Source organism: Aplysia californica, unplaced genomic scaffold (assembly GCF_000002075.1).
Source record: "Aplysia californica isolate F4 #8 unplaced genomic scaffold, AplCal3.0 scaffold00002, whole genome shotgun sequence".
NCBI classification, from domain to species: domain Eukaryota; kingdom Metazoa; phylum Mollusca; class Gastropoda; order Aplysiida; family Aplysiidae; genus Aplysia; species Aplysia californica.
The window spans coordinates 2,605,559-2,627,585 of record NW_004797272.1 but is presented as its reverse complement, the minus strand read 5'-3'; the positions used below and the strand labels follow the sequence as shown (position 1 = coordinate 2,627,585).

At 38.5% G+C, this 22,027-nt stretch overlaps 1 protein-coding gene across 1 annotated transcript in view; it reads left to right on the top strand.

The window, feature by feature from the left end:
* The window catches only part of LOC101858074 (ras-related protein Rab-18A), a 22,879-nt gene extending 1,698 nt beyond the window's left edge, over positions 1-21,181 (top strand). Inside the window, exons 2-7 of the mRNA XM_005089007.3 lie at positions 1,637-1,692; positions 2,066-2,127; positions 6,912-6,984; positions 7,585-7,703; positions 10,421-10,546; positions 17,298-21,181. Coding sequence (XP_005089064.1) covers positions 1,637-1,692; positions 2,066-2,127; positions 6,912-6,984; positions 7,585-7,703; positions 10,421-10,546; positions 17,298-17,402 — 541 coding nt within the window. The 3' untranslated portion in view covers positions 17,403-21,181. The remainder of the gene's footprint in view (positions 1-1,636; positions 1,693-2,065; positions 2,128-6,911; positions 6,985-7,584; positions 7,704-10,420; positions 10,547-17,297) is intronic.
* The last annotated feature ends 846 nt before the right edge of the window (positions 21,182-22,027 follow it).

The following is a 22,027-nucleotide window of genomic DNA, read 5'->3' as shown; positions in this document are numbered from 1 at the left end:
AAAAGAGTTCCCCTACCGGGTCTGTATACTTCGTGACTTTGTTCCCGGTTACCGGGTCTGTATACACTTCGGTGATCAAAACCTCACACTTCTCAATGCTTACTCTCTGATAATGACACAATGCGCTTGCATTTCATAGGACCACTGTTTGACCTATTAAAAACAGAAACGTTTGTTTACTTCCACCCTTAGCCCCACCCATCGGTGTAACAAGCACAGTCGACCAGTGCTGCCCTCACTGCTGTGTGTAACAAAGATTCCAGGAATTCTTTTCTCAGCTTTCTGTATGATCAGGACAGCAGGCATTGATCAGACAAATTTCACACCTCTGCCTTCTGGCTACACAGGAAAGTTTCTGTTGTGTCTCGCTCCTGGAGCACTTTCACTGTGGCGCTCGTGAGATTTTCACACCCACACTACCCTGACCATCTGCATCGATCTGGGTTCACATAGATGGGGTAACTTCTACCCCCAAATTGCACTCTTAACTATGGCGTTAAGTGTAAAGGCAGCAGAACCAAACTTGCGAGTTTTGTTTCAAATCAAGGCTGGTCAGGCAAAGCATTTTCCGTCTTAGACAGGTAAAACGCCCGGAATGGAACGGATTTTTCTCTCCGTTTCCGAGTTGGACAGGTTTCCATTTTATAGAGGTAAATTAAAGAGGAATATTATGTGTCTCTACGCGATGGAATCAGGCGCTCGTCAATTTTTTGGCTTGTGAAGTTATAAAAGTATCATCTGAAAGCTGATTTATTTGCCTTGCTTCCCTTGAAATAAATATAGATTTATCATGAATAGAAAGATATATTTGTAATTGAAGGAAGTGAGGTCACCTGGTTTCAGTGGTGAAATTAGCGAGAAAATGGTCTCCAAAGTTGGTAACTCCAACAGCTAAAGAGTGTTTGAAAACTGAAAAATGGCATGTGCCTTTAATCTATTTTTGTCAGTAAAATTTACATGGAATGGAAATGTGTGGTACAAAAATGTCCAAACTGCTGGAAAATTGCCTGTTTCTCTAGATTTAGTTATTTTGACGAAAGCCTGATTTTACCACGCTTCCTCACATATCAAGAGGGGAGCGGAGAGATTCCTTAAGACATGTTTTCATTTACAGGTGTCCGTTTTAAGGCAGGTTGGACTAGTCTGAAAGTGAAAGAAAGTTCTGAATTCATGAAGTCTGGGTGAATGAGTTTAAACCCTGAGCTCAAAACTCAAACCCAAACTGACCTAAGTCTAGTGCCTAAAGTTTCAAAGTCTTCCCAGAAAGGCCGAAGTTGCCCAAAGCATGGTTACTCTTTGTGTAATCAGGTTGATTTCTCTTTTCATAGACTTATTTCTAAGTTTAATTGGTAAACTATTTACTTTCACTCCTTCATTCAGATGTAGATTGGGAACTAAGTGGTCATATTTTTGGCTGGAAAACGCAAATTAAATGTGGTAATCAGAGCAGTTTCCTGACGCTAGAAAATCACCAGCGAATGTGTATCGTTTGTTGGGCAAAACTTAGAAAGTTGCACAGTCGATAGGGTCATAGCTATATTAATCAAAGAGATATTTTATATAATAGTTACCTGTCAAAGATAAAATTATGTATTTTTATTATTTTTTATAACACTTCCTTCTTTCTGCTCTTCAGTTTACTACTCAGGTTTACCGATGACACTTTTGATCCAGAACAAGCAGCAACCATTGGTATGTTGGATCCTTTTAGATACTTGTGCGACTAAACTGTTGTTGGTTCATTGTTACTTTGCTGTGTATGATAGTCCATTTTATGAAGACTTTCATATGCTTTTAATGCAAAAAATGACTTGTTTGTACATTAGGATTATTTTCCATATAGTCATTTTTTCCCCTTTCCTTTTGTTAAATCATGAAAGTGAATCAATAAAAATTTTCAAAAGACGATTTAATTTTGTGTACCTTTTTGGGATAGAATGTAAAAAAAAAAAGGAATGTACCATAGTGGTTGTGAATCAAGTATCATCTTATTAGTTTAAAATGTTTTTTGACCAAATTAGTTTTGATTTCATAGACTTACACCATTTGTTTATTTTTGTAACAGGAGTTGATTTCAAAGTGAAGACTTTGACTGTTGATGGTAACAAGACAAAATTGGCCATTTGGGTAAGTTTATTATATATTTGTTTATGAACCAATGGATCAAGAACACTATCATATCATATATGAGCAATTACCAAAACGTGAGACTGTCTTGAGACTCAGTGGTTCCAAAATTTTTTTCTTACCATTTGGACTCCCTTTTCTGTCAGTCACAGATTGACATTTAGTGCTCATATTCCTAGAGTATCAGAGCAAGGAGATGTAGGGTTTTGGAGATATGGGTCTATTGTTTCGGCAACCACTGTATTTCTTGTATGTAACAATGATGACAAAAACAGATAAATAAGCAGCAAGGCAAATTATAGACTTTAAATTCCATTTGTTTAGTAAACAAAGACTTTGTACACTATGAACTCCATTCATAATGGTAATATGAATGACAAGCATTGTAACAATGATGCAGTTTACAGAACATGTCAACATTTTATGTACAAGAAAGGATACACATTGGACATTATCATTGACAACACATCACAATAGTGAAAGGCTGTACAAATACAGCAAAGCCTCAGCACCAGAAAAACACATGTGTAAAACAATTTTAAAACTAATATGAGGCAAAAGCACAACATCGATGGGGCTGACTTGTGCATCTTCTTCTTCTTCTCGATCGCATCACACTTGAAGTCCGGTATCTGTCATAAATTGGGCCGTCCTGGTCAGTTCATCTGGCGGCCTGTATAGCTTCTCTTGTAGCGTCAGTGGGGTTGGCCACGTTTCCTGTCTCAGGGCCCTGTGTGTCTTGCAGTGCTGAAGGATGTGTTCAACAGTTTGGTCCGCCTCTCCACACTGGCATTTTGGTGATTGTACTAGTTTAAAACATTTGTACATATGTTGTCTCAGTCTTGTGTGTTGTGTCCTTAGTCTGAAGATAATCACTTGTTCTTGGCGGGACAGCTCATGGTAGTCATCTGGTGTCTGAGGTGCTTTAAATAGTGTATTTATAATAGTTTTTATTTCTGTGTAGTTAACGCTGTTATCTGGTTGCTCCTTTTGTGCTCCTAGTTTGGCTATCCTGTCTGCCTGCTCATTTCCCAAGACACCACAGTGTGATGGAATCCACTACAGCATGATCCTCAGACATGGGATGTCCTCAATTTATTTTCGTAGCCTTGGTAGTTTGCCGGAAGTGATTGCCTGCAGTACTGACATGGCATCTGTTAGGAATACTTGACTTGTGCATAACAGTGATGACAAACATGACTTGTACATAACAATGATGACACAATGTACAGGAAAAGACAAAGTCATGCCTCCGGAGAGAAATGCACACTTTAAGAATTAAAAAAAAAACAGGAGAGGTTTCTTTTGCTTTGAAATAGATATCAGGTCATATCAAAGACAGTACACAATCACAATTACGTTGCTAATTATGACAAACAGTACTCGTACATAACAGTGATGACAAAACATACTGGGAAAAGGTAAAATCATGCCTACAAAGAACAAATTTGCACTATGAGATACGCAGATCAATAAAGGCGTATTTTTTTCTAAATGAATCTTGCATGTATGAAATATATGTTGAAAACTTATTGATAAAAGCAATTATGAAAAATATTACTTGTACATAACAATGATGACACAATGACACGATGTACTGGAAAAAGGCATATCATCCCAACAAAGAACAAATGTGTACCTTTGAGTTAGACAGATAAACAAGGACATGTTTGTCTATTTGTTTGAGTAAAGAGAGCACACATGACATAAAAAATGTTTGCTCTTAGGACAATGTAATTTCTAGTACGTCAGTCAGTCTTGTACGGCTGCATGATAACACCCCAAATGTCATCACTAAGCACAAAAGCTAAATCTATAACCACAGAAATGATCCATTTCTCGAAGTTTGTTCACACATCGCACACTTGTTCCAGTAATCCAATGTAAACACCGCAATTTCACTAAAATATTCAATAGGGTAGCCTAAAAACACGCAAAACAGTCCAGTACGTCACATTCAACGCAAGATTCTTGTGCGTAACCGGAGGCTGACGGCAATGACTACTTTCGTTTTTCTCTTTCCCCCGTTGCTTCCGCTGTTCTGGGGAAGCGGGTAAGGGGAAGTCATTCAAGAAAACAATTATATCCGGGCACTGTTGATGATCCGTTCAAAACAAAAGTAGGCTAAAATTCGGACTTCCGGTATGTCGCAAAGTGACGCCAATCACGGCGAATGTTAAACAGCTGACCGAAATCGTAGGTATAGGAACCTGATGTTCCTTTCACGCATCACAGCTTTTGAAGTATTGAATAAATGACGAAAAGCAAAAAGATTTAACCAGCTGTGGTGATTCTACTGAAAAATAATGGTGTTTTCTGAAACACCTAGTACGTGACGACACGACGCACAAGTGATCCGAATTATTCGTTTATTTGCAAACAAATAAACCGATTTCTTGAGCAAGTGAACCTTTCTCGATCACAAATAGCTTAGGATCAAAGCACAGGTTAAAAAAAGAACACTCAAAAATACTAAATGTTGGACATTCTTGGAAGTTTGCATTGGTGTGCTCAAAATGACAGTCCAGGAATCACAAAAAAACAAACATTTTTGGCACAAAATGTACAAACTCAAGATTGTAAAGCTGACACTGGGTCTGAAACTGCTAATGCAGGTTCTACATCCTATATTTAACATATGTATAAGTTTTGGAAGAATAAATATTAATGCATCACATTTTATGCACACTAATGTGAGATGTATGTGTTTTTCCCCACGTTTTGGCAATGGCTCATATAAACTTGGAAAAGTTTTCTGTCTTAAGCAGCGGCACTTGCATCATATCTGTTAAATGTTGTTAAAGAGGCAAATAATTGCCTACTAAATGCTTGTGCTTGTACTCTGTTTTATGAACTTACTACACATGCTCTAAATTGCAAATTAAAAAATGAAAGTAGCAATGCCAATAGTCCTTTGTGCATTAGGCTGGAAGTTGGGCTTCGTGCAAGGTGTAATTTTGGGGCCATTTGGGACCAGAGATAGCTCTCTTCTAAGTAAACTTACGTGAAAAATTGCGGACGAAATTGAATGAAACTTTGCAACCAACCTGCCAGAGGAAAAGCCAAAATTGCTATGCTAGTCCAATTTTGATAAGTTTCTAGAACTGAAGAAATTGCTGTGTTTGTGCATCTTTCTTTCGTTTTCCAAAAGTGTGGCTGCCAGTCTATCTACTTAAGTCGGGACAGATACCCCACAAGTTCCCTTTATTTTCCTGTAAAATTTCAGACCCCTTTGTGTAACTCAGTACATTTTACGTACCCAGCTTAATATTACCACCCGTCCAGGGATAGAAGACTTAGAGATGGGAACTTGGGTTACAAACTGAACAAGCTATCCTGCTGGCATGCGAAAGGCTGGTGATTGCTAGGCTTCATGTGTTTCGCTGCCTAAAACTATATAAATCGCCTGTGAGTTTTCCTTGTACTGCTTTGTTAAGTTGCAGAACGGGTGATTGGAGAACAGCAGTGAATCTTTTATGATCAAAGTTGTATCGTTTCTGTAACAGGTGGAGTAAATTCAACTAATTTCTTCCCAGGTTTGTTCAAAATTAAAACAGAGTAGTTTTTAAGCAAAGTTGTGTTGAAAATTTATGAAGTTTTGTAATGTCTTGCAAGCATGTGCCCTCCTATTGGTAGCAGTTCTAACAATATCGCGCAATTCAACAAATTTTCATGCAAATATTAGCCTTTAAGATCCAAAGTAAAGGCATTGAAAAAGGGATAACAGAACTAGATTCTGCTCTAAAAATCACATAAAGCCGCCAAGTTCCATTCATACTCCTATTTATTACTGTCCTTTAGAATACATCAAGAGGCATTGCACTTTTTGGCAATATTTTCCTTTATAAAGTCCCCCAAAATTTTGCAACAAAAAAACCCAACAAACTTTTAAATTTATCAATCGATTTTTAATATTTAAAAACCATAGTTCTTTTAATTTATCCCTCATTCATTTAAGCTCGTTTTAAAGCAGTTTGGATAAAATTTAATGTTTCGTTGACATTGCTAATGAAAAGTCACATTCACTGCTCCTCTTTCACTAATTTTTGCTATACTCCAGTCTCTGCCTTAGACCCCAGTGCTTGGGAGTAAGGAAAATGTGGGATCTTAAGTGAACAGGGTTTTACACAGGGATCATCTAGGGGAAGAATCCACAGTGACTTTTGGTCTGGCCAGCAGTAGGTAAAATGATCTCCCGTCACTTTGAAATGAACTAAAGGGACCTGTCGATGGACTTAAATGTTATGACAAGCAAAGAATGGTTAACCTTCTGATGACAAATCACAATGGTCCCTTCTGAAATTAAGTTGATGGGGCTTGCCATATTTACTTATCCAATCAGGAGTCTCAAAGTCTAGGTTGATTCCATCGCTCCTCTCCTTCACCAGTCCAAAGTTTACAGCTTTCCATTTCGGACGAAGTTCCGTGCTTATTTTCATTGCGCATCATTGTGTTGTAATGGCACAGGAAATTTGAAGAATGAAAGGCAGGCTCACAGCCAGCAGATGATCACATAAGGCAAAGGCGATTGGACAGTCACAGAGCAGGGTGCCAGTCTGTCTACTTAAATCGGCTGCAGAGCTGAAAAACAAGACCAATAGTGAAGAAAACTAAGGCACCGACGAGTTCACAGTATGATGTGATCCCATCTGATGTGGCCTTGTTGGCGGTGGATTCTTGGGTGGAGACTACTGGATTTGCATGCGAGTGATACAGTTGTTTTACTCATGACTTTGAATCTCTCACCCTCAGTTTAACCATTACTGATTTGTTCTCATGAACAGGACACAGCTGGGCAGGAAAGATTCCGGACTTTAACACCAAGTTATTACAGAGGTGCACAAGGTGTAATCTTAGGTGAGTCATGGTTTCTGCCATACTTGTATAATATTTGTCTTCATCTGGAACTGTAGGTCATCATAAGTCAAGAATACTCGACCATTTGTATAGTTTTGCTTTCTGAAAATATGTCCATTTACCTGGTTTTTGTGTAGTGCTGAACATTAGTTAAAGTGTTGTCAGATTTCCTTGTTGTTTTGTTTAATGGATCTGATCAAAATATGTTGGCGCCCAAAACTAGTGGATTGGTGTGGGGTAAATGAGAAGGTACTGTTTTGTCTGTTAATATCAGAAGTTGTGTGCTCTTCACTCGACGTCCATGCAGAAGTGATTGTGGGTCTACGGTCTCTCTAGTAATATGAAGAAGATGGAAATGTTATAAAATGCCTGAATGTTTCCAACATTCTAGTGTGTATGGGATTATTATTTTTAAAATGAAAAGGGATTTGTACTTTTACTTGTTTTGGCGTTGTTTCATTGTCAGTCGAGATGGAGTTGCTCTGTAATTGTGCTGCATGAAGTCTGAAGTTGAGCTGTTTGTATTTTCGTTAACACCTGTTCTTAACTGAAAAAAATTCCCCCCTGCTTATGTTCTTTTGTCTCTCCATGTCCCCCCAGTGTATGATGTCAGCAGCAAACAATCCTTCAGCAAACTTGATGCATGGTTGAATGAACTGGAAACATTCTCTACAAAACATGACATGATCAAGATGCTTGTCGGCAACAAGATTGACAGAGTAAGATGTCCGAGGGTTTTTACTTTTTTGTGTATGTGTGTGTGTTTCTTTATGAACTTCTTATCTTTGCCAACCTGTTCCCCCAGTGGCTCTCCGTCGGAACTGCTGTGCCAGTGAGCAATTTAGTGACGGAAGTCCCTTTTAGATTTCATACCAAAAGAGGGCCCTGGCATAGTGGGTTTTCCCCTTTCGGAGATAAAGAGTTAGGACATTTTTTGGGGGGTCTTAGTGAATTATTGTATTATCAGAGAAATTATAGTCGGTGATTTAAAAATTAAAAAAATCTTTTCTTCCTGGAGGGGGGGGGGGGGGGTTGTGTCTGGCTCACTCCCATCTTGTTTCATAGGATGGCTTTATTGTGATAATTTGCATTTCAGATTTGTAGTAGTAGAATGATGTGACCTTTATTTTTCAATATACACTTATATGTTTTTAGGCAGCTATAGCAAGTTTTATGCATGCAGACAAGAATATATTTTTGCTAAGATGAATGTGAAACTTTTAATTTGATTTTTAGATGAACTGAACTGTTCTGAGAAATTACTCTAGTTGACATTTCGTTGTCATTCTTTCTCCTATAGAATTAATTTTACTTTTGATTTGGTGTTGTCTTTGATGTTTATTGTTAAGAACAAGAATTTTGTTGTGTGTGGTGTTCTTTGTCTCATGTGACGTCTTGTAAAACTCTTCTTTTGAAAACACAATCACACCATATTGTTAGTTTATTTTTTGGTCAGTGTAATTTTATATCAACCATGTTTCTCCTCTTCAAGTCAGTTAATATTCTCCTAATTACTATGCTGGTTGATTACTGGACTTACTTCATACCATGACATTAGCTAATCAGACATTGTTTTTCCTATTTTGTAATGTGTTATCAACATTTTATCTCTATCCTCATGTAAACTTTGATCCTTCCTTGTTACGTTGTTCTGTGTTCTTGACCCATTTCCTAATCTGATGTTCTGATTTGACTAGCCAAGATATTGAGGCATTCTTTCTTTGTTTTAGGCGTGAAAGACATTCTTGGAGGTTTTTTTTTTTTCTAAAAATTTGTACCCCGAGATGTATAACTTTCCTTTTCATAAAAATTTCCATTACCTTTGAAATGAGTAATAAATCTATCTTTTGCACAGAAGTCGTTAGTAAAAGTTCTGTACTAGTGAAAACACATTTGTTAAAAAATTCATCAGGCAACACCTGAGTTGGAGCTTTGGCAGGCTCAAAAGTAAACTTGAAAGTGGTGGAAAATGCTCTGATGAACTCACAGAAATACTCTGCAGCTATATAATGTTTCAAACTTATTGATGACATAACTCAAGAGGTGATGAGGATAATAGGGAACCGTTGTCATAAGAAATGAGCTAGATTTAATTCTGCTATATATTCAAGATTAGATAAATCTGTCATCAAGATGGGCGTTTTGGCAGGCTTATATTATGTGGAGTCCAGAATTAGTTGAGAAATCTCTAGATCTAATTAATTTTGCAAAATAAAAAAGTAAAAACAAACTCAATTGCAACAGTGGTACCGTAGCTGTAAAGAATAGTTTAAATCTACTTGTACTTTTCTTTATTTTAGTAGAGGTTTTACGGCGCTCTGAACTGCATAAGGTCATATTAGCCTCAAGGGATGGATGTCAACAGAGAAGTCCTTACAGGGAATCAGACTTACTCTGCTCACCTCTCTAGCTTCAACAGCACTAAGTCTGTTTCGTCCATCAAGGCACCCCGGAAATAGGGGGTCACAAGAGTGTGACTAACATACAGAAGAAGTAGAGGAAAATGACGATAGTAAGGATTAGGAAAGAAAATGCTTGAGTTCTCTGTTGCAGTTCAGGCACAGTTGTGAGCATGACATTGATGAGTCAGCCCATGTACAATTACAATTTTACTTTGCATAAGAACTCGAGATTTTAATGTCCCCCCCTTTGGGAAAGGCCTAAAGACACTTCAGTCAGTAGCACCGCCCCAGGGGGTAACATGTACTATTTATCTTATTAAATTGAAATATATGATGATGAATACTGAAAGCGTGTTTAAATGAGTTTTATCTTATAACTCACAGAGAGATTGGGTTGGACTGAAAAAAAATTGAAATAACACAGTCGTTTTACTTTTCTATTCAATCTAAAAATGTATTTTTGTGCTGAAATGAATAGATCAGCTGAATTGGAGTGCTGAACTTATTGTGCCAGCTGTAGCAGTAAACAATTTGATGTACAAAGTGTTGTTCACCTCCCATTTCAGAATGTCTTAGTCTTTTTCATGACTACTACACTTCGGGTTAAGGTCAACAGATGGGAAAATGATTAAGATCTAAGAATAGAATTGGGGCTTCTGGTGAGATGTAATCGTACTCCTTAGGAGTATAAATTCCTTTTTACTATGGCTAATCTTGTAAGACTTGCTTCGTTGGTTGCTTTGGTGTGGTTTGCTCCTTCTTTCTTATCAAACATCTATCAACTTTATCTCTCTCTTTTTGTTTTTTTGTTATTCTTTTGTAACGTCTCTAATCTAATCTTTGGTTGCAAGTACCTAAGACTCATATTAAAACAACTGGAAAACTCTCTTTAAGCTTCATGTTGTGAATGAGCTTTTTTCTTCTTCACTCTGTAACATGCACACCGGTTCAGGGTGTTTACTTCTTTACTTATTTCTTTTACCGAAAGTGATGTATGAGTTTATTTCAAAAGAGCACTTTTTCTTCTTCTTCAGGATTCACATGAAGTCACTAAGGAAGAAGGTCTGAAGTTTGCCCGCAAACACCACATGCTCTTCATTGAGGCCAGTGCGAAAACAAATGATGGTGTCCAGTGTGCTTTTGAGGAACTGGTGGAAAAGGTAAAATAGATTAATGTTCTTTGCTGGCACTGCTGAATTGTATATTCTATTCTTGTCTTGAGCACTGCATTATTAATTTTTTTTTCTTCGCTTCTCTAACTTGCTTTGAACTTGTTAACATGATCTCTAACATGTGTACTCTTGCTCTGTTTTTTGTTGATTTTTCCTGAATCATGTTTCCATAATGCATCATTTGTAGAAGCTTGCTTCCGTAGCAAGTTAACATTGTTAAACGCAGTTTTCTTTCCTATTTATATTGATATAAAACATACATTCCTTTGATTAATATTTTGAGCCCTAGCTTCTGGAACAGCGGGGACCTGTAAAATTGCCCATATGCCTAACCACCAGTACACTTGACAAATAAGCGCACCGAAAACAGTGTTTACTACAAATTACATTATTGATTATTTTGAGGATCTTTTTGAATTAGATGTAGGCAATGGCGAGGACTACCCTGAGTGGTAGATGGAATGGGATACTGATTATGATATGAATGTAAGTAATATAAATGTGAATCACTCAGGAGCTCAGGCAGAGGGGCACAGGAGCCTCAGGAGGTCAGGGCTCAAAGGGTTAAGGAAATTAAGATATTTTTCCTGTTATATTTTCACTTCCCAAACTTATATCTTTGTGAATTTGGCTGGAGTGCCATATTTGTCTCTTCACAACACAAAAACTAATTCTGCTAGCTGCTTATTGTTTTCTAGAATGCAACTCAGCAACACTTTAGACAAACCCAATTATTTTTCATCAGTCTCTGAGAATGTCAATATTATTAGTACAAAATATGCTTTTCATTCAAAATGATGAATTCTCATCACAAACTTGCAGTCAGGATTGTCATGAACATTGCTCTTGGGCGTGCCTTCCTCTCTCCGCCAGAGTCATGGTCAAATGGGTAGTCATATTTTGTCGAGGGCTCGCATTTTGGGGAAATAATTGCCCCTGGTTTGGTTTTAGTGCAAAATCAGTGACCTCACCCCCCTGCCAGCCAGTCTGGACTACTCAGAGCGTATAGGGCCTACTTGTATGGGATAGAGCACTATGTCAATACAATCTATTAGTGGTAGTAGCAGTCTATTAGTGGTAGTAGTAGTAGTGGTAATAACATGAAGGAAAGATGTCGTTCTGTTTGACTAAGAATTTGTCTTACTCAAATTAAATTTTTACGACTAAGTTTTTTTTTTTATTGCATCTTTTTGTGGTAGAAAAATGCTTACCATTTTTTTCACTTTTTTTCAAGTTTTGTAAGAGTTTAATTCTCTGCAAGACACCAACAGGTTTTGAAGGTGAAACACGTGACCAAGCGGTAAGAGTAAACAAGAAGAAAAGAAAAAAAGGCAAAGAGAAGGTACACCAAAGAAAATTTCACACATGATACCCCTGAGCCCAGATGTTCATGTGTTCTATTCCACTTTAAGAAGATCGGCAGCTCCTATTGGTGGGCCGTAATATCAGTGTTGATGTTAATACGTGTTCCTTTCTTCACCCCTATTCCCCCCTTTTTGCAGTACATTCTTACGAAATGGTTTGGATATTTTCTAGGTAGAGAGCTTTCTTCTTTCAAAGAAAAAGTTGTTTTATTATATTGTTCTGCTTGAAAGCCTTGTTAGCATACTTCTATTGGTTTTTTAATACCATAGTGATGCAACTATATAAAATTTATAATACACACTGAGGTTGTGCCAAGGAGTTGAGTAATAATGGCGTCTATTGTGTAGCGGATAAGAACTTTGTCATTGCTTGCAGAATATCTGAGTTTAATTCCCTAATGGGGATAATTTTTATCGAGTATTTCTGTCTTTGTGCTGGGACATTGTATCCCTCTCTGCCCAGGTTGGTTCTGACGGGCAGGGTCGAAGGCTGCCTCCTAAATGATCTAAATTGTGTTGATGGGAGTGTAAAAATACATAAGATTTTAAAAAAAAAGGAGTTGAGTAGCTTTTTTGAGTGATGTAGATTCATCGTGTGTTTGCTTTAGTACTTCTGTGGTTGACGGCAAATATCCATATTCTCTTTCAGTGAAGTTATCCTACTTGTCTCTCCATAATAAATACTCTGAAATACAGACCAACTAACCCCTGTAAATTTGTGTTTAACTCTGTGCAGAGGTGTGGCTGATATAGCAGCAAAAGTCCACACACCTTGCGGACGTATTGCTGATATATCGGCAATGATGGGGTACCTCAGTATTATTTCGTTTTAACATGATCCATCATTTATAAGGACTTCTTGCTGCTTGAAAACTGGGAAAGGATTTTGGAAAAGAAAGCATCTAGTTTCACTTTTCCAAAGCGTCAGTTTGGCAATAAATGAGGGAACTCAATTCTTGCGATTTTGCATCTACGTAAGGATGTATCTGGACTCAGTAGAAATACCATAACTCAAACAAAAATTGGAATATTGCTTTCAAATAAAAAGAATTGCTGTTAGAAATGTGTGAATTATGCTCGTATTGCTTTAAGAAATGTGTGGTTCATGCTCATGGCTGTGTCTGATGAGATAGCTTTGCTGATTTGATTTCATATGTTTGGTGAGTGAATTTTTTCCCCGTCAAAATTTGTTTTTCCTCATCACCATCACCCATTCTAATCCTTGTTATTCATGCTTGTGTCCAAAATTAATCCCTCGTTCAATTTTCTTCCATTTGATATATCTTATGTTATGTTTTGAGTGATGGCTATGCTTGTAGAAATTATTTTGCACGTAATCTGTATATCGAGTCAGAAATTAATTACGTCTAGACAGAAAAAAACCTTGTCTGGAAAGAGTTAAACTGATGGGGCTTACATAATTTTAGGTCGATGTGATTTGTTGGATCTAGATTCCATGTGATATGTTGAGACTTTCATTTGATTTACTTCCCTACAATTGGCAATTGTGTAGGTATTTAACTCACTGACTACTGGCCCCTTTCACAAATCACTAGCGCTGAGTACTGGCATTTTTGGGGTATTTCAAAACACCACCACAACTTCCAGAATTACCCTATTGTAATTATTTTTTGACACAGTAAAGTAACTTTCAAACTTAATCTATTGCAAAAAAATTAAGTTCTCTAGGTCTAATACTTTCTTTCTTCTTCTTCTCGATCGCATCACACTTGAAGTCCGGTATCTGTCATAAATTGGGCCGTCCTAGTCAGTTCATCTGGCGGCCCGTATAGCTTCTCTTGTAGCGTCAGTGGGGTTGGCCACGTTTCCTGTCTCAGGGCCCTGTGTGTCTTGCAGTGCTGAAGGATGTGTTCAACAGTTTGGTCCGCCTCTCCACACTGGCATTTTGGTGATTGTACTAGTTTAAAACATTTGTACATATGCTGTCTCAGTCTTGTGTGTTGTGTCCTTAGTCTGAAGATAATCACTTGTTCTTGGCGGGACAGCTCATGGTAGCCATCTGGTGTCTGAGGTGCTTTAAATAGTGTATTTATAATAGTTTTTATTTCTGTGTAGTTAACGCTGTTGTCTGGTTGCTCTTTTTGTGCTCCTAGTTTGGCCATCTTGTCTGCCTGCTCATTTCCCAAGACACCACAGTGTGATGGAATCCACTGCAGCATGATCCTCAGACATGGGATGTCCTCAATTTATATTCGTAGCCTTGGTAGTTTGCCGGAAGTGATTGCCTGCAGTACTGACATGGCATCTGTTAGGAATACTACTTGGCTTTGGGGGTCTACCACATTCTTGATGATGTTTGCTGCATGTACTAGAGCCTCCGTTTCTGCCCTGTAGTTTGTACAATGTCGCCCTGTTGGGACTAGAGTGATCTTGGCACTTTTATTTCCTTCGTCGTTTAGCCCCTTTACAAGCCTCCATAGTTTTGTGGTGTCCTTTTCCAGGTTAAGTTTGTGCGTTTTGTCTCTCCAGCTTTTCCTGGTGCGCACCAATTTGGTTTTGAGATAGTGGGCTTTACACCTCTGTAGCTTGTTATTGTTTTCTATCCCTGGATGTATTTCGGCTTCTTCTCTGGCCTTGATGAGGTCGTTATGTGTTTTCTGGAGTTCTGGCGTCCAGTATGGGGTGTAATTTTTCCTTACCCCTCTAGGTATGGTTTCTTTTGCTGACTTAAGGATGTTTTCATTGAACTCTGTGATGGCATTGTTTATGTTTTTGTCGAAGACTGCGATGTTCTTTGTCAGCTCGTTAGTTCTTATGCTGAATAGTCTCCAGTCTGCCTTTTTGTAGTTCCATCTCGGCCTTTTCGGGCTGTCCTCTGGCAGGCTCTCTACTATGGTAAGAAGAACAGGGCGATGGTCACTTCCCCCGAGCTGGGTTTCCACTTTTCTGCTTAGATGTCTGTGCAGGTTTTCTGTGCAGAGTGCTAGGTCTGGAGTCGTAGTTGAATGCCAAGCTCGAGAATAAAATGTGGGTTGATCTAAAGGATCATTTACAAGCAGAAGATGGTTTTCATCTTGCCAAGCCTCTATTTCTTCTCCTCTTCTGTCTAGTCTGTTGTAACCCCAACTCTGGGACTGGCTGTTGAAATCTCCAGCGATGATAAAGTCTGTGTCTGGGACTTCGATGGTTTCTAGCACAAGGTTTTTATCGTTTGGACAATAATAGTTCACTAGATCCAGATTGCCTCTGCTGGTGGTGATCCTGTTGTGGATATATTCAGCTTCTCCTGTATATTTCTTGATTTCAACGGTATTTAGGTTATTTCTTACCAGGGTCAATACTCCTCCTTTTTTTTCTACCTTGGCGATCGTTTCTGATGCACTGATATCCTCTTACCTTAATGCTTGCCTCCTCCTGCAGATGTGTTTCCTGTATACAGCTGATGTGTATTTCATTATCTTTTAGAAAGTTTTCCAGCTCTGTTTTCTTGTTTGAGATTCCTTCAGCATTCCAGTGCATGATATTAAGACTTTTCTTTACCTGTTTTGTGTTTGTGTTACCAGTCGCTTTTCTTCCTCGTCTCCTGGCACTCCAAGACGATGGAAGGCCCTCCAGTCGCTGGGGTGGACCCCTTCGAGGCTTGGGGCCCGGCACTGCACCTGCCTGGTGTGTCCTCACAGGGCGAGCACCATATCTAACGTTACCTTCTTCAAGTGTCATATATTGCAGTATTACGTGGTATTGTGGTTCTCTAGAGTGCGCCTTGCGGCCCAATACCTCCGATTTCAGCACTCCAGCTCCAGGTCCAAGGACCTACCCTGGGAGCACAGGGAGGAATTGTTACCGGATCCCACCCGTAGCCAGGACTTAATGCGGTCCTTTTCCGCATGATGCTCCCGTCAGAGGACTCCTAGGGCATTTAATGACGTGGTAGTGCCACCTACCACCTCACCCCGTCCTGGTAAGAGCATCGCCAGTTGGTCCGGGGCTGCTTATTCAACATATTCACAGCTAACCTCCATTACAGTGGCCGTTCCCTATCCGCCACCTGGGACCCGCCGGGTCGGGGATGGTCGCCCCACCCCGGGTCTAATACTTTAATTCTTATGATTGTTTCAAAATTGGAATGAATTTGATTTTTCGAAAAGTTTCCAGAGACATGACAGACAGAATGAAATTCACAACAACAACAAAAATATAAGTTCAAAGTGTTCTGTTTTGATTTGTATCCATGTGTGAGTGTTTGGTGAAAATATAACAGCTAGTCTGTGCGTTTATTCAGACCCATACACTGAATTACATGAGACAGATGTAGGGAACGAAGTTGTGATTTCGTCGCGCGAACACCACCAGTACTAGTGCTAGATCTAGCCCTAAAACTACGACTCGGGCCGTGTTCGGGTACATATCTAGGGTCCTAACTATCAGACACATCATATCTTGAGTCACTAGAACTAGCAAAACATACAGAAGTATCGAAAACAGCGAAATTATGTGATTCTTGTTCTTGCGACCGTTACTTCAACGCGACTGTCGGATTAATATCATTTGTTTGGAGAAAAAACATAGCGAGAGTTCCGGTCAGGTCAACCCCAGATGAGGTGACTGTCCTTCACCTTCAATTGCTTAAAAATTTACCACGAAACTTCCGCCAAACTCGGCACGAAACGAAACAAGAGGCAAAACTAACACTGGAGTCCGTTTCCGTTCATGTGACGTGAGCACTAGATACGGAACAAAATCGCAAAGTCCATCCGGTTGGGGGTACGGGATCCGTACCTGCGAACCGCCCGACCGCCCCGTACCCGTGACGGGATCCGTAGTCAGTGAGTTAATTATTATAATCTAGGTACTACTCAGCTAAGAGGCAAACACAAGGCAAACTATATATGTGGATTATATACAGGCATTGAGTTGCAACGTATATGCCTTGCAGGTTCAGAGGGAAGGGGTGTTTGGTTATTTGGGTGTGGTAGGCTAAATAAGCTTACCCAGAGGTGGTGACCTAATTTGGGCTACGTATGACCCAATTAAAGGGAGTGCTTCTTTGGGCTACATATGGTCGCTTTTAAGCACAGGGGGCTATCCTGGAAAATGCTGTTTTGAGAAAATCAGAGGTAAAGTTTTTGCCCCTTATTCAGTTTCTTTAAAAGACGAGAGTTTTCTCTATATCCAAACAAATATACTCACCAATGAAACCAAACTTCTCCTATAGGTAGGGCAATGCCCACTTTTGGTGTAGGTCAAGATTTCCGGAAACCTCCGAAATCTGGGTTAGCCCGCCTGTCCTTAAAAGTGACTGTATAGCCCAAAAGAGTCACCCTATTTCTACCTTGCTTTCTTTTCAGCGCACTTGATGACTCACACTCATAAAATACTCTTGTTGATTTTTCTCCTGTGTAATATTGTTCCAGGTCATCCAAACCCCAGGACTGTGGGAAACCAGTGGCAAGAACCTCAGACTAGGACAAAATGGCAATGATGGCAACGCGGCACAGAGCTGCTACTGTGTCATATGATCAGGTGATGATGATGTCCTGACTTCCCTGGCAATGTCTTGCTGCTTGAAAGTATCGTATACGAGTCTTTCACTTGTAAGGTGGATTTTATGGAATGACAACTGATGATGCATGTGTGAGAGAGAACTATGGAAAAGTTCAAAACCAGTGATTTCTGTGACCTGGGCCAATGATTTAAACTTTGGCCCCTCCCTTTCTTTTTCTTTAAGGAGAGTGTTATTGTCTGCTGTGTGTATTCTTTGTACTCAGATCGATGAAAATTTTTAAATAGGTCTATTTCATGTCCATTAAGGGAATTGATAGATACAAGTTCAGCTCTGTAAAAATGTGGTATGAGTTCTTTCAGTGTATGATCACTTTGTATTGATACAAATTTTATGTGTTTGTATTTGGTAATTGCCAGAAGTTAAACATTTCTTTGACTTACATGTAAAGTATATATTTTAGTTTCTATGTGAAAAAGTCTCTTTTGTTGCCTTTACCACATCTACATACATACACTTGTAGCCAAATGTTACAGACTATTCACTCTTTTTGGCTTTTAAAAATCATATCAGATAAAGGGATCATATGTAACAATATATTGATAGTACAGGACCCCTGTTGGAGTTTGTTTTATAGCTTTTAGCTAGCTGATTACTTTGTGCCCTGCATTGTGTACATTTTGTCATCTAGATGATCTATATGTAATGTACTCTGATTTATGCATGAGTTAGTAGTAGTCTGCATCCTAGTTTTGCTCATTGTGATTATAAAAGAAGTGTGAACAAGTTTTTCTTTCATTTCATATTTCAATTATTTTGCATCCTTTAACTAAAGCTTTTCATGTAGTTGCTCTGTGGCTCTGTGGCGCAGCCATCCGTTATGCAATGTTGACTCAGGGCTGATGAGGTGAGGGTTGGTATGGTGTGGAATTAGGTGTGCAATATTTCTGTGATCCTTGGTTTACCGAGAAACTCAAGGTAACTTGCAGTACAGGCAAGGATACATCACTTGAAGAACTGGAATTTGGCACCTGCAGATCTGGATTTTATTTTCTTTCTTTCAACAGTTCATTTTTCTTTATAATGTACTAACAGTTTTAATTTTGTGCAGGTATTTTGTATGTGTATTTGACATTCTTTTTTTGTTTTGCATTAAAGTGTGCGCTTATGCATCAGCTTATGTCATTCTGTTAATGCATGTTTTTTCCTTGTTGGTCTCCTGAATAATATTCAGGATGTATTACAGAAATTTATGTAGTTTGATAAACTCTTTCCCATAGGTTTCCAGCAGTTAGGGGGACAATTATATTATACTTCTTTGTCTTTGTCGCGTTTGAAAGTTCTCCACATCCAAGTTTAGGCTAAGAGTTATTGTAGTGATGATGGAACAGTGTCTGGTGTTTCAAGCTGTCTCGCCTTTTTTTTGTGTGTGTTCTATTTTATCTTCCAAATCGATTCTTGTTCTCATGAGAAAATGATACGTTCAATAATAATAGTGCTTTTTGCTTTTTCTGTACCGGAAACCTCTATGGCACGACTGAAATTATACTTCAGAGTAGACCTTTGTGTATGAACAAGGTGTTCCAATGTCCAAAATCACAGTTTTGAAATCTGTACCTGCTTCAGAAACATTTTCGTCTGTTAGCGTTCTTGAATATTGTCAGTGTAATGAGTATACTAACAAGGACCTTAAAATCTTTGAAAATTCAGTTGTAATCTTAAGCAGTTTTTAAAGCGATACAAGTTTTGACACCGACAGTTATGAGAACAGAATTTGAACAGAATCTGTCTTGAAGTATAGTATGGTCTTTCTAGGTCACCCAGCTTCATGTTTAAAAAATTGTCTTTGTAGCATTGATGGTCAGCTTTTTTTTACAGTTTTGATAATTGGGAGTGTTCTGGCTTTGGATGTGAGCATACCGTAATTTTTATTCTCAAACAGCTTTTCTGTCTCATGTACTTTATTGTTACCTCTAGTAAAATCATTGTAAAGTGAAGCAAAGCTGAATAATAATTTCTTGGGTCCTTGTGATCTGTGTCATGTTTATTGTTGTTTGCATATTATTTTCTGGTAGCCTAAACTGAAATACTTTTTCTATTTAATCATATACTCGTTCTCTCGTATTGAGTGTCGGGACTGACAGAAGCAAGGTTGTGAACTTATGTGGTGATGGTTCAGAATCTCTGAGGTGAGATATTGTGGCTTAAGAGCATAATCTTGCCTTTGAAACCATGTTAATTCCCATAAAAGCTTTAGCAAACGCCTCTTGATTCTTATTTTTTTTTTCGTACTGGATACCTTGGGAGTGTCTGTGAGTGTGTATAGAGCCATTTAGATTCCTGTTGTTTGAAATGTTGCTAGCTGTCTTGAGAATGCAATGATATTCAACTTTCTTTTATTGTGCGCTTGTGAAGGATGCTCTTCCTTTTTTATGATTTTTTTTCAGTGGTTGAAGTTGAGAATAGCCTAAAAGAAGTAAGAGCTGTAAATACGCTTTCAACCTTCTTTTTTGAGGGGAAGGGGAGATTATTAGGCTGCCTTTATAAAGGAAACTGTGTTAATTGGTATCGAATTTTACTACTCGCCGGTCTCCTGCTGATCAAAGGATAGGAATTTTTAATTTGCGTTGTATTTAAATGGTTTTGGTACATTTTTTCAACTTTGTTCATTCCTTTTGTAAAAATTAAAATCATTTATACTTTATGAGAGAAGCTGAGTAGGAACTTCCTCAAGAATGTAATTACTTTTTTTTCTGGACGTTTTATTCATCTCTAAGAAAGTGATTATCTCAAGTGTGATTCTCTCCACCTCTCTGTGGCTATGCGCCTGCAGTTCTGGTTTCCCAGCTTAAGCTTCCTGTAGGCCTTTCTGTCACTCCTTAGCTGGTTTTTCCCTTTTGAGTTTATCCCCGTTTCTTTCATTGAGCAGCCTGTCACCATTATTCCCATTCATGGTTAAGGTGTAATTCTAAATGTGATAACTCTAGCATTGTTCTTCCTCTTCTAAAGCGAGGTCTGAAAGAGACATTTGCAGAAGTTATGTTGTCCCTTCATTCGTTTGGCAAGCCTTTTAACATGGACGACTAACTTATTTCTGAGCTGTATGCATATTTGGTCTTCTAAACTGTTTCAGTCTTTGTCTCTCTCTGTGCTTCTGTGCTTCTGTGCTATTTATGTAGTGGAAATGTTTCCTGTTTCTCATTGTCTTAAAGAGGGATTTTTTTGTCCGGCATTTACAGCTGTGCAAACGAGTTGACCAAAAGAGTTTTCATGTGGTTACAATGTACCGATTGCTCTTGGGAATTTTTGCATTGGTTTCCCCTTTGCTTTTCTCTGGTTTTATGTACATTTTATTGTACTAGCCTTTCACGATTCTACTTACAAACTTTAAAGTGAAAGTTTTTATGTTCGTATAAGACTCGGATTTGCAAGTAGGAATGAAAAATCTAATAGGTAATTGGCGCAAGTTTTATTTTTCTATTATTTTCTGGTGGACTACTCTACCTTTTTATATTTTAAGAGAATGGCATATATTTTTGGGTAAAATGTTTTGAAAACTATCAAGGAAAGAAATTTTCTCTTAAAAACCGAGAATGCCACCCAGCAATCAGATGGTGCTTTGTTTTTCATAATTTCCTGCCTTGCATTTTTATGTGTGTCATTGTTAAGATTTCATTGGATGCTGCGGTCACTGTGCAAACTGCATAGGAATGACAGGATAAGTTTGTGTTATGCGATGAAAAGTGTGTCAGTGTACATTGTACATGTAAATAATAAACGCTCCATAACATCAGTGCCGTTGACTCGTGTCCTTATTTCAAATTGAGTCGTTTTCTGTGATGACATCAGTGTTGGCGAAGATCTGATACTACATCAAGATAGTTCACTCCTCAAAGAGCTGTTAAAAAAGAAAAGCATCCTCAAAATCGCCTATGGTTCCACCTGAGAAAAAGCTCTAACGTGGTGAACTGGAAGGATAGGAAATATAGCAGGTTAACATTGTAGCTGTTCTACGTCGCATTGTGGTTTCATGCACTAAAAATTGTATGGTTGAGTAATATTTTGTACTTTACATAAAAATGTAGCAACAAATGAAGCAGTTGTGGGCCTGATAAAATTATTTATAGTAAATGTATTGTTAGATCTCGATTGATTGATGTCACTGCTCTTTCTCAAGATTTCACAATGTGACAGAAGACTTGATGTGATCACACTCAGCAATCAGATGGTGCTTTGTTTTTCATAATTTCATTCAACAATAGAGGATCAGAGGCTTTCCAGACTCTGCAGCTGTCAAGCGATTAGATCTAACCTATTACAAACTATGTTTGTGGCGTTGGTGGTTTAGTGGTAAGGCTCTTGGGCTCGCAACAATAAGGTCAAGGAGTAAGAATCGTGTCGAGGCCCAACGTTGTGTCCTTGGGAAAGGCACTTTACACTAATTTTCTTCCTTTCACCCAGGTGGAAATGGGTATGCGCCTATAGACAGTGAAAGATCTTGTCACTTTGTTAGTGTTTGAGTTTGAGCTTGTGAAATCCGTGGCTTGCACTGTATTTAAAAAACATATATTTTTTAGTAGAGGTTATACGGCGCTCGCAGCTGCATAAGGTTATTTGAGCGCCAGGAGATTACAGGTTTTA